Raw genomic sequence first — 12361 nt, forward strand, 5'->3', positions numbered from 1 at the left:
GGGCGCCTTTGTTTACCCAAATGTGTTTTTAATTATAGTATTAACAAAGATAAAGCAAAATGAGGGAAGCACAAAATAATCACATGGGAGTCTAATAAAGTAAACATTCTATTTACTTACTCTAAACCTATTGTTTCTCCAAACATCTTTTTTGCCTCTTTACTAGTATTTCGTTAAGAAACACCAAATTACATATGCCTTTGCTTTACCCACCAAATAACTGTGTAGGCAAAAAAAATTACCAAATATAAAATAAATCATGTTGGTATTTAAAGATTAAAATGAAGCCACAGCTGATCAAAGAGATTCATTTGTTGATATTTGTTCATCACTATGAATATTTCAAATCTTATGTAGTCAAACATGATTCATTACTGTTTTCCGGGAAGTGATAACATCTCCTCCAGTGTCATTAACAATGTTAATCTTGGTCAAGGTTCCCTGCATTAAAAATGTATAAAAGCAAAATGTTGCTATGGTAACTCTTCTAGATCAATGATTCCTGGCCCTTAGGGTTGCAAGATCTTATTTGTATAGCGTCATGAACAAGCTGTTACACACCTACAGGAATACAAGTATACATACATACAAGCATGCATATTCTCCCCTCCCCTTTCACGGAGGATTTTGGTAAAAAGCACATAACACTAAAACAAACATACATGAAATGAGTTCCATAACGAGCGAAGCTGTTTGTGCCTCTAAAGCTTCTTATGCATTTACTTATGGGCCACTTGTGTGCTTTATCTGGGTAATCAAATTCCTGACACTCCCATGAACACTTCCGTGGAGGCGGTCTGCTTTTAGCTCCTATCCCGTTGCCTCTGCTAGACCAATGTGTTCATCAGAGATGGTTCAGTTGCAAGCAACAGACAGGCCCCGAGCTAAATGAGACAGAGAGGGGGCATTTACTGGAAGCACACAGGAGTTTCACAGCCCAGGAGGACAGGATAGCCTGCAGGAAGGCCTAGAACCAGACAGGAGGGCTTTCAAGGCCAAGTCCAGGCACTCTCCAAGACCTCAGCATGCTCCTCCTCTCATTGTTTTTCCCTTCTCTCCCCGGAGCAGCTGTTGGTGCAGATGGGCAAAATGGGGCCATTTCAAATGCCCTCTCTGTCCCCCGGTCTGCATGCTAATTCCACATTTGTAAACTGTTAATTTAGGGGTGGGAAGAAGGGGGCAATTAGCCTTCCATTACCAGAAGGAGGCATGTAGAGGACTTAGGGGTGAGATGGAGGGAAGACCCAGATTTGAGGAATATTTTGGAAGTAAGTATTTATGATACCTGCAGCCTCCAAGATGAGGAAATCAAGCACACCTACATGTTGTTACTTACCTCATTTCTTTTTCTACACCAATGTAGAAAACTAGCCAACTAGCCAGTCTTTTTGACATCTGTTAGGGGAAATAATTTTGTCTATCTCAAGTCCTATTGGGAAATGGAAGGGTACAAATTTTTTTTTTTTTTTAAGATTTTATTTACTTATTTTTGTGAGAGAGAGAGAGGAGGAGAGCACAAGTGGGGAGCGGGGCACAGGGGAAGGGGCAGAGGGAGAACAGGCTCCCCACTGAGCAAGAAGCCCTGTGTGGGACTCAGTCCCAGGACTCTGGGATCATGACCTGAGCTGAAAGCAGGTGCTTAACCGACTGAGCCACCCAGGTGCCTAAGGGTACAAATTATTAATGAATAAACAAACAAATCTATATGGCTCCTCTCCAGTATATCAGAGTGTTAGCTGAGGACAACAGCAAAGCCAAAAACATCTACTTACGGTCTGTGACACTCACAGAAGAGTTAGGAAGAGTGGGAGGTGCTAAGCGAAATTCAGTCAGTCAGAGACAAATACCATATGATTTCACTCATGTGTGGAATTTAAGAAACAAAACAAATGAAGAAAGTGGGAAAGAGAGAGAGAGAGAGAAAAACTAGGAAACAGCCTCTTCACTGTAGGGAACAAACTGATGGTTACCAGAGGGGAGGCGGGTGGGGGGGGTGAGGGAAGTAGGTGAAGGGGATTGGGGCGGTGGGGGGCACTCGTCGTGAGTACCAGGTGTTGACTCACTAAATTGTCCGCCTGAAACTAACATTATGCTGTATGTTAACTAACTGGAACTTAAATAAAAACTTTAAAAGTAAAAGAAAGACAAGTGCGAGGGGCTGGGGGAAGCAGCAACTCCCCTGGCTTTCTTGGGAAGTGGGCAAAGCCCTGGAAGGAAAGAACAGGCCCAAGAGGGTAGATTTGCTTTTACTGGGCACAGCAGCCGGGACTGTGAGGGACAGCCTGGGGACCCCTCCCCTTTCTTTTTTTTTTTTTACAGGTGGTATTCTAGAAGCCTGGAGGGCCCAGAGAAATCAAATTTTTATTGTGTTTTCCAGTTTAACAGCCTATGGCAAATCTTGGAAGTCTTAATAGCCTGTGGCAAAATTGGAAGATGAGATTCTGGTCTTGTAAGATTTACTGCCTGCGTTTCGCCCGGGAAAGAATAAAAGGCCTGGAAGAGCAAGTTAAGGCAGAAGAAGGGAGTACTCCAGCTCTGTTTCCATGAGGCTGACCCAACTTTTCCCCCATACTTTGCAGTGACAGGAAATGTGTTAAATATGGGATTTGCAAATTGAACCAGGGGCCCCATAGTTGTAGTCAATCCCTGCTGTGTAGACTGGGGAGCTAGCATTGAGCACAATAAAGCAGTAAAAATAGTTGAGCTCCCCATCCCACAGGCCTCCCCTGTCTGCTCCTTCCACCCCTTTCCAAAACCTTCCAGAAAGGATTACAGTCATTAGCAGCTTAGTGTGAATAGATGTTATCTCTTTAGAATATATTTTCTTTTTAACCTTATCTCTAATTGAAGGTTTCCCAGACTGTTAAAGGAATTTGAAGAAGAGTATACTTAAGAATTTGTAGCAGTTCTTTCTTTTCTCAAATACTGGTCAAGCCCTAGTAAAATCAACTTAGCTCCATCCACCCTCACGTTTCAACCAGGGCACGCTGGTTCTCTTTCTATTGCAGCAATGTTAGTTGTTACCCCAGAAGTGCTTGGCCAGTGTCTGAGCCCACCTTCACCCTGTTCCAGTGCCCCCTGCCCTCTTGCTCCTCCCTGGAACCTCCTGGAGCTCCCAGGATCCAGAAATTAGAGGGCAGTTGGGGCGAAGGCAGCATCCGGTCTGAAAGGTTGAGAAATACTTTGAGCATCACTCTTGTTTCTACCTCTTGTTTCTACACTCTTGTTTTCACTATTTACAGTACAAATTAAGGTACCTCCCTAACCCCCCAAATCAACAACCATCACATTGTAAGGGCTTACGTAGCCAGAGCAATTCATATCATTAAACAGTGATTTTGTTGTTTATGCAGTAAAACTTAAACTGACCCTGCCTCCCACCAGGGGAACTTCCCTAAAAGCAAGTCCAGGAAACCAGTAAAATGTGGTCGACCAGTCCCTGATAACAGAGCCCAAATACAAGGGTGGGTCAGGTCAGGTGGAGATAACAGAGCCAGAATGCAGGGATGAGTCGGGCCAGGTGGAGACATCCAATCAGTGGGGGCGCACATACTGTCTTCCTAGCTACCAAGGAGTGTGGGCCCCAACTTCTGGGCACCAATTCTGACCAAGGTGATAGACTAGTTCAAATAGCTTCTATGGGGTGAATTGTAATTCAGTTGGCCACCCGTGTGTGGCCTAGCATGACTGCGCAGCTTTGTCTGTGTGTTACGATCTCATTGGCCCCCTGTGTGTGGCCGGGCTCAACCACATGGCCTTTGCTTTATAAAAGTTAGTTTGTGAGGCTGGGGGTCGCTCGCTCTCTCTGTAAGAGGTGGCCCCGAACGGTTGGTTTGATTCTTGATCCTTGGCGCGAGATAAAGCTTTGCTTGACCTTCCCTTTGTATCAGTCTTGCTCCTTTGATCACGGACCTAACAACATCAAACCTATTTCCCCAGCTACCTTCAAACAACAGTTGAAGACAAAGTATTGCAGAATAGGTTAACTCTGGGGAAACATGGCTGAAGAGGAAAAAAGAAGATAACCAGACCTGTGGCTCTTAAATGTTGGTGTGCCTAAGAATCATCTGGAGAACATACTTAAAATGCTCATTTCTAGGTTTTATCTTCAGAAATTCTGATCCTGTAGATCTGGATGATTCAGGAATCTGTATTTGTGGGACACCTGGGTGGCTCAGTGGGTTAGCTGTCTGCCTTCAGCTCAGGTTGTGATCCCAGGGTCCTGGGATTGAGCCCCACATTGGGCTCCCTGCTCGGGAGACAGAGAGCCCGCTTCTCCGTCTGCCTGCAGCTCCCCCTGCTTGTGCTCTCCCTCTGGCAAATGAATGAATGCAGACATGTATGTATGGAATCTGTTTCTGTAACTTGCATTCCAGGTGAATTTGGCCCAAAGGTTGCCCAAATGACACCTCACTAATACTGAGCTCAGGTGTTGCCATGAAAAAAACACAGCTGCCTTGGGGCAGGATATCTTTTCTTCACCAGAAGCATTACTTACCAGGATTTTACAGGCATTTGCCTTCCTTTAGTTCCTTCAACTTTAACTCCAGATGTTCATGATACAAGAATTCCTGACACAGTTTCATTGACTGGTGCTCCATGCTTCCTGGTCGCCTACAAACATCCTCTCTTCTCTGTTTTATAATTCCAGAGTCTGTCATCCCAAGTAGTGGGACATTTCATGTGAAGCTCCCTAAGAAGCACAGTGTGGAACTTGGAATAACCATAAGTTGTAAGTAAATGTGACTCCCTTTAAAATGTAGAGTTTTTAAAAAGACATTAGAAAATATGTTGTTGAATGACTTAGAAATTGACAGAAGTTTCTGAAGTGTCATTGCCAAGTTTCTAATTCACATTACACATGGGCGGAGCCTCTCTCCCCCTCCCTCTCTTAACTAGCTGTGTGAATAGGGCAAGTGACTTAAATTCCCTCCAATCTTAGGTTTCTTCATCTGTAAAATGGAAATAAGGCTATCTACAAGATAAAGGATTATTTGAAGTGTGAAATAAAAGAACATATTGTTTATACCTAGTCTAGTCCAAGGCAGGTAATGAGGACTCAATAAATGTGTCTCACCCTCACCGTGAATGATTAGATGTGTGTAGAAGTGCATATACGTTCTCTACATTTTAGTATATTATGGGTTAAGTTTTCACAATCATCCGTTTAACTAACAAAAATCACGTTTATTTCAAGACAATGCTCCTGTCTGTCCACTATGCATTTAAAAGCTATTTTGCAAGACTAAAAATAATGTCTCTTTATTTAGTAACTTTTGGAATTCCTGCATGGTCCAAGACGTCTGGGTAACCAAACCAAAAAGAAAAGCAGAACATATAAATGTGTTGAATTCCCTCCTTTCCTCGAGCTCTAGATTTATAACTGTTTTGGTAAAACGGCTTTGAGAAACATTTATAGAATGTGAATTGAAGTTTTTTATGCTTTTACTATCCATAAACTGGGTTTGTCCACAAATGCCCCCAACAAAATGAAGCAAATGATTAATGCGTAAACACCAAAGAAGCAGTGTTTGTGACCAAGGAGTGGTTCCTTCAAGAAAGAACGATGAGCTCACGTGAAGTGCCTCATTACACACTATTGGATCCCACTTATGTTAGGGGTCAAGGCAAAAATAGTTCTCAGCTGGGCTGGTATGAAATGGGGGCCATCCACTTCAACTTTGACAATATCAGTGTAACACTGAAAATGAAATTTTGGGTCTAACCAATACATCAGACAGATCTAGTGCAGCCCTGAAAATAGTGGAACTACAATACAGAATAAATGTAAAGAGCAAGAAGCCACATGCACGAGAGAATGCTCGCACCCACCTCCTGAACCCAGGAGGTTCTCTCAGGCCTCCTGAGAGAAGAGGAGGACTGATGTGTCTCCATGTCTTCTCCGCTAAGCAGAAAGATGAGATGGGGTTTTGGAGACTCCAGACCTATTCTAGGTACTACTGAAGTCATTTGTGCCTTTAATCGGATCACTGAGCCTCTCAGTTTGTTCATTCTGGAACAAAGAAAGTATGCCATTATTCTGTCAACAGCGGTGGTTACTGAAATAAAGGGGGAGCTCATCAGAACGTACTATTCTAAAAATATTTGGGACTCAGTGTGGCTCCCGAAACCCCATGTTACTTTAAGACTGCTTTCATTTATTCTATTTATTCCACTCCATTGATTGATTCCGTCAGTACTGGCTGCGAAAGCAGTCTCCCTCCGAGGAGTGTATAACCGTCCGGCTGCGTTCAGGTGCCCTGCCTTCCACTCTATTCTTTCTTCCCTTCGCTTGCATGAAATAAATGTGTTCTGAGTGCCTAGGATGCCTAGAACCTATGCTAAGTTTTGAAAACACACTCCCTGTCCTTAGAGATACTTACTGCTAGTGAGTCCGCTGGAGGCACCCACAGCTGGAAAGCCTATTGCCACATAATCATTTTCCTTCCAAATTTTAATTGGGAAAATAATCTTTTTTTAAAAAATAGATTTATTCTTAAAAATTGATATATGTAAGGGGAGGAGGGTAGGGAGATGGACAAAATGGACAAAGGGGAGAGGGAGGTACAGCTTTAGTTATGGAATGAATAAGTCACAGGAATCACAGGAATAAAAGGGACAGCACAGAGAATGGAGTCAGTGGTATTGTAAGAGCATTGCATGGTGACAGGTGAGAGCTACATGCTGGTGAGCCTAGCCTAGCATGTAGACTTGTCGAATTGCTATGTTTTACACCTGACACCAATGTAACATTGTGTGTCCACTAACTTCAATTAAAGAAAAAATTGACATACCTAAAAATACAACTATTAAGGAGAGTCCCCATTTAAAAACTGATCCTGTGATGTCAATATTTAGATGTTCCATTTGTTTGAAGTGTATTCATGTATACAGAACCACAACATATTTTATTCATATGAACAATCATCTAAAATTATGCTTTATAGTGGTTTTGTGTGTGAACTAAGTATGACATTTAATGCCAACAATAGAAAGTTCCCCCAAACCCTCACAAGAATGGCCTGACTTTCAACCAGCATAAACTAAAGCTATTCATGGAAGCTGGAAGTGTTCTGCTGTTCCTGGATGGAGGAATGATACATAAGCTTGTCAAATTCGTCTGTCAGCCCATCCAGACCTACAGCTCCCTTTATACAACTTAACCATCACCATGCTGAATTTGTGTCTCCTCGTGGAAAATACTAATATTTTCCCAATTGAGAAAACAGAATTTACTTTAAAAAAAAAAAAAAAGGCCAGAATCCAATTATATTGTTATGAAATGAACTCCTGAGGCCTAGAGTGGTTCCTGGCATATACAGGGTGCTTATTTAATTCCTGTCTTTGTGGAATGAATGAATAAGGAGTCTATCAAAAATAATCTTCTGCTGACAATCTTCTGCTAACCACTGTGCATTCTAGAAAATGAGCCTTTGAAGGTGATGATGAATACAGATGTTTATGCAAAGGCCCTTGGGTGAACTATAGAAGCACTAACTTGGAAAATGATTAAGAGCAAGACCTCAGAGGCGCCTGGGAGGCTCAGTCCATTAAGCGGCTGCCTTTGGCTCAGGTCATGATCCCAGGGTCCTGGGATGGAGCCCTGCTTCCAGCTCTCTGCTCAACAGGGGAGTCTGCTTCTCTCTCTCTGCGTGCCTCTCTTTGCCTCTCCGTCAAATAAATAAATAAAATCTTAAAAAAAAAAAAAAAAAAAGCAAGGCCCCAGAGCACACACATCTCCACTCCTCGACCCTCTTGAGCTTCCCACTTCCTTGTCTATAAAACAGTGCGCTTGTTCCCTTCTTCGTAGCATTATTGAGAAGATTATATGAGTTAGTATATGTAAAGTGCCTAGACCAGTTATGAGCCCTAACCACGTGTTCATTATTATGATGACTGCTATTTATTTTACATATAGAGCTTCCTGAAATAGCTTAATCCAAGCTCTACCCCCACAAAATTTCACGCCAACTGCAACTCTAGCACTAAGGGAGGAAAGCAAGGGACCCTCTTCTCCAGCACCCAGGTACTGTTAGCAAAACTGAGGCCTGCAAGGGTCTAACTGATCTGTCTCACTCCCTGTGCAAAGCCCTCTTCTGTCTCCTTCACCCTGTGAGAACCTGAGTAGTAAGACGCAGCCTTCATCCCAGGAAACGTTCTGCCAGAGTCTCGCACGCTCGGCGGAAGCCTCACTCACTCTTCATACCTAATTGACTGAGAAATGAGTCTCTCTGATTTGGGATGTGGTGAGCAGTTTTAGACTAATTTTCTGAAGTTCCTGATGAGACATTCATAGCACATTAGCATCAGCCATGACTTTTATTGATGTTATTGCTATAATGTGGAGCAATCTATTCTAGCAAATAAAGTGAAACGGCCTCGTGCTGGAAACAGCGTCCTGAAGCTCTAAGACCTCAGCCAGTGGGAACAGCCAGTGGGAAACCAGAGCGCATGCCCAGCCGTGTAGCGCCCCCCACCCACCCTCACTGCAGACCACGCCCCTTAACTCTGTCATGCGCAGTTGTCAGTAAAATCTTTTTGATACTAATATTTTCTTTTTGCTGTTTTACTACAAGGATTTTTATCTACTTTGTGGCAGGCATGACCATAAGCAGTTTGTGTGTTTCCCACTTACTCCTTAGAGCGGCCCTGTGGCATCTATACCCATTTTATAGAAAAGAAAGGCTGGGCTCTGTAACCTGCCCAGGCCCCAGAGCTCATAAAGGTTGCATGGGTTTTAAACCCATTCTGTCTGACCTAACGTGGGTTTTGCTGTCCCGCCAGTGCTCATCACTGCCTCTACATGATTGATGACCTTTCCCACATCCTTTATCAGAAAAGCAAAAGACAGCATTTTATGAGTGGAGTTAATTTGTTGGCTTTCCTTTTTAGTTTTGACCGAATTGTTTTCAGGAACAAAGGCTTGCCTTTTTTTTTTTTTTTTTTTGTATAAAATCATAAAGCAGCCTTTATGACAAGCACTATAAATCTGTCATTTTTTCCCTTAAGTCTTAAGCGTATTTATAAGAGAATGGCTCAAGTTTTTTGCCAACTTTGCAATAAAAATTCTACTCACTGCTCCATTTCAAATCAAATAACTTGTTTTACTTGCCAAGTATCATATATACGGTTACAAGTAAAGCAAAACTGAATGACTGTGCGCGCGCGTGTGTGTGTGTGTGTGTGTGTGTGTGTGTCCAGTATAGTTTGGACACTTTATCAGCCCTTTGATCAAAGTACCCTGACTAGTAGAGTAAGATCCATGAATGGCTAGATATTATCGAATGTTCTTGGAATACTTTGTTGATTCAAGTTTAATTACTACAAAATCCAGAAGATTTTACCTGTCTTCTAATGCAAAGTTTTTAAAGCAAAAGATAGAGAATATCACTTTCCACCTTTTCAACAATTATTTGAGAAGCAAAGAATCCATGTTCACTTTAATAATCAGTTTCTGATAGTGAAAGAGAACTAATGATTTTTTTTTTAAGAATTTATTTATTTGTCAGAGAGAGAGAGCACAAGCAGGCAGAGTGGCAAGCAGAGGCAGAAAGAGAAGCAGCTCCCCACTGAGCATGGAGCCTGAGGCAGGACTCAATCCCAGGACGCTGGGATCATGACTCGCAGCGGTTTACCGACTGAGCCACCCAGGAGTCCCTGGACTAATGATTTTAAACTTCAGGTTCAAAAGATGATAGCTTGAACCCTGGCGTTTAGCCCTGCTCCCACCCCAGAGCATTTTAAAACAATAGTGTAAGATTTTTCAAAAGGCACAAACCCATAAGAAGAAGAAGAAAAGGAATATAGATAGCTGCAACCAAATTTGGAAGTAGCAGAGAAGATGGAGAAAGATGAATTTAAAGAAGCAGAAGGGAAAGCTGACAGGGAACCGGATTTGCATCCGAAAGTCCCAGCAGCATCAGGAACTGGTGGAATGAGGACCTTCCGGAATTGAAAGTGATGGGAGAGCTGAGACATGAGGAATGGTTGAAAGTCCGTGAAAACATGAATTAGTCCCTTAGATGCCTTCTGCCAGCCAGCACATCCAGGCACATCTCCCCTCCACAGAAGAATGGAGTTTCATTCTCTGGAAAACAGGAAATGGGGGGACTGTGGCCTGGGAGAGCACAGCGGAGGGCAGCTATACTGCTCTCCAAAAACAGATGAGCAGGGCCGCCTAGGTAGCTCAGTTCTTAAGAGTCTGCCTGGCTCAGGTCATGATCCCCGAATCCTGGGATTGAGCCTCCTCATCTGGCTGCCTGCTGTGCAGGAAGCCCCAGTTTGCTTCTCCCTGTCCCTCTCCCCCAGTTTGTATTCCCTCTCTGTCTGTCAAATAAATAAAACCTTTAAAAAAAAAAAAAAGTGTACATACTGAATGTTGAGACCGCTAGTCTTCTCCTCCGTAAACTCAGAGAAGCAAGGTAGCCGGCTTAATACCCTCCAAGCCAAGAGGAAGAATCAGAGCCATCTGACCCAAAGAAACAGCCTGGCCTGAACTGTCCAGGGAAGATTAGAGTCCACAGACCCCTCTCAGATGCACCAAGCTTTCTAACAGCTTTGTAGGGCTGCCTCTTTCATGTGAACAGACAGCTAAGAAAAAGCAGACACCTGAGGGAAGAATCTGATATGCAAGTCTGTCACCAGAAACAAAGAAGAAAAGCAGAAGCAGCACATTCAGGAAGAAGAAAACTTTAAAAAAGAACGAGGTTTCATTAACGTTAGTACTAACCTAAGAGATTGTGTGCTTGGAAGCAAGAAATGAATACTAGTCTAAAATAACATGCCCAAAATAAATAAATAAATAACATAACATAACATAATATAACATAACATACCAGGGTGGACAAAGACCTCTTGGAACTTAAGAACATGGCAGAAATTAAAATATTGGAAAATAAAGGTGAGAGAAAGTGCCAGAAATTAGAAGAAAACCGCAAATAAGGAATCCAGGATAGAAAAGAAGTATGCAGTGGCGCCTGGGTGGCTCAGTGGGTTAAGCCACTGCCTTCGGCTCGGGTCATGATCCCAGGGTCCTGGGATCGAGTCCCGCATCGGGCTCTGCTCAGCGGGGAGCCTGCTTCCTCCTTTCTCTCTCTGCCTGCCTCTCTGCCTACTTGTGATCTCTCTCTGTCAAATAAATAAATAAATTCTTAAAAAAAAAAAAAAAAAAAAGAAAAGAAGTATGCAGGCTGAGTCCAAAGGATACAATATCCAAATAATAACCATTACAGAATGAAAGAGGAGAGAAAAGTGTGAGGGCTCCAAGGATGTAAGAGAGAGGGGTTAAGAGATGAACTGAGGCATATTAAAAATGTAAAGGATTTATTTAAGTAAAAATAGATTCAAATCAGGCAGTGCCAAAGTGGAAGGAAATAGGAGGGCTCTATCCACAAGAGCCTGGGAGAAGACAGGTAGACAAAGTACAGACACAGAGAAAGGAAATTATTGATCATCTGTAACTTAAAGCCTAGTTGGCTGTTTGTGATTGGTTTTCCTTAGCATTTTGAACTTGTAACTTTGAGGCATTGACAGGCTTAGATTTTAGGTTGCTTCTATAGGCCATCGCGGCTTTACAGCCACCTTAGTCTAATGGCCTCCTTGTTTTAGCGTAACAGAAGTCAAGAGAACATCTTCCAGGATCTGTGAGAAGGAAGTTTCCAAGATCTATGGAGCAACCCTAGAAAGTAAACAGTCCAGACAAGTTGTAAACCTCTGCTAGAAACCCTGATATGATTTATCATACTAAGAGAAAATTTATATAGCTTGGGATCTGAGGAGTTGAATTCTTGATAAATACAAGAAAACTATCCAGAGACACCAAGGCAAGTGACAACTAAAGGGAAAACATACCCTATGAAAAGGCAAGTAGTCATGGTATGCTACATGACTTATCTGTGAATACTGTTTATGTAGTCATACAGAGGAAAATACCAAATATCGATCTTATAAAAAACTCTGATGGAAGAATGTGGGGAGCCCACAGGACAAGGCATGTATGTGAATATAGTGCTGGAATAGCATCTTTCATAACAGAAGGTAAATAATTAGCCCTGAAAAATAATTAAATATAATAGTTGTATGTTATTTAGCAATATAGCAGTAGCATCTGGAGAAGTAAGAAATGAAGGGCTGGTCTTGGAGAAATTGGACTCTTCAAGTTGTATGCATGTGTAATTTTGATATAAATGAATAAAAATAAATTTAAAAAAATATAGTAGTTTTCTTGTGAGGATCAAGAATGTCCACCTATGAGCAGCATGAAAAAATCAGTCATTATGATGTATACGAATGGGTACTTACGATTTAGGATACAATTTCTAGTGACATCATCTTCTTAGACAGCAAAATAGCCTTAAAAGAC

The 12361-nt window shown here is 42.2% G+C and overlaps 1 protein-coding gene across 8 annotated transcripts in view; it reads left to right on the forward strand.

Moving 5' to 3' along the window:
• The window catches only part of GRIP1 (glutamate receptor interacting protein 1), a 678373-nt gene that overhangs the window by 608536 nt on the left and 57476 nt on the right, over nt 1–12361 (forward strand). For all 8 annotated transcript variants that reach the window (XM_032347119.1, XM_032347122.1, XM_032347116.1 and 5 more), the window contains one exon: nt 4652–4732. In XM_032347119.1, coding sequence (XP_032203010.1) covers nt 4652–4732 — 81 coding nt within the window. The remainder of the gene's footprint in view (nt 1–4651; nt 4733–12361) is intronic.

The sequence above is a fragment of the Mustela erminea genome, chromosome 6 (genome assembly GCF_009829155.1).
Source record: "Mustela erminea isolate mMusErm1 chromosome 6, mMusErm1.Pri, whole genome shotgun sequence".
Taxonomy (NCBI): Eukaryota; Metazoa; Chordata; class Mammalia; order Carnivora; family Mustelidae; genus Mustela; species Mustela erminea.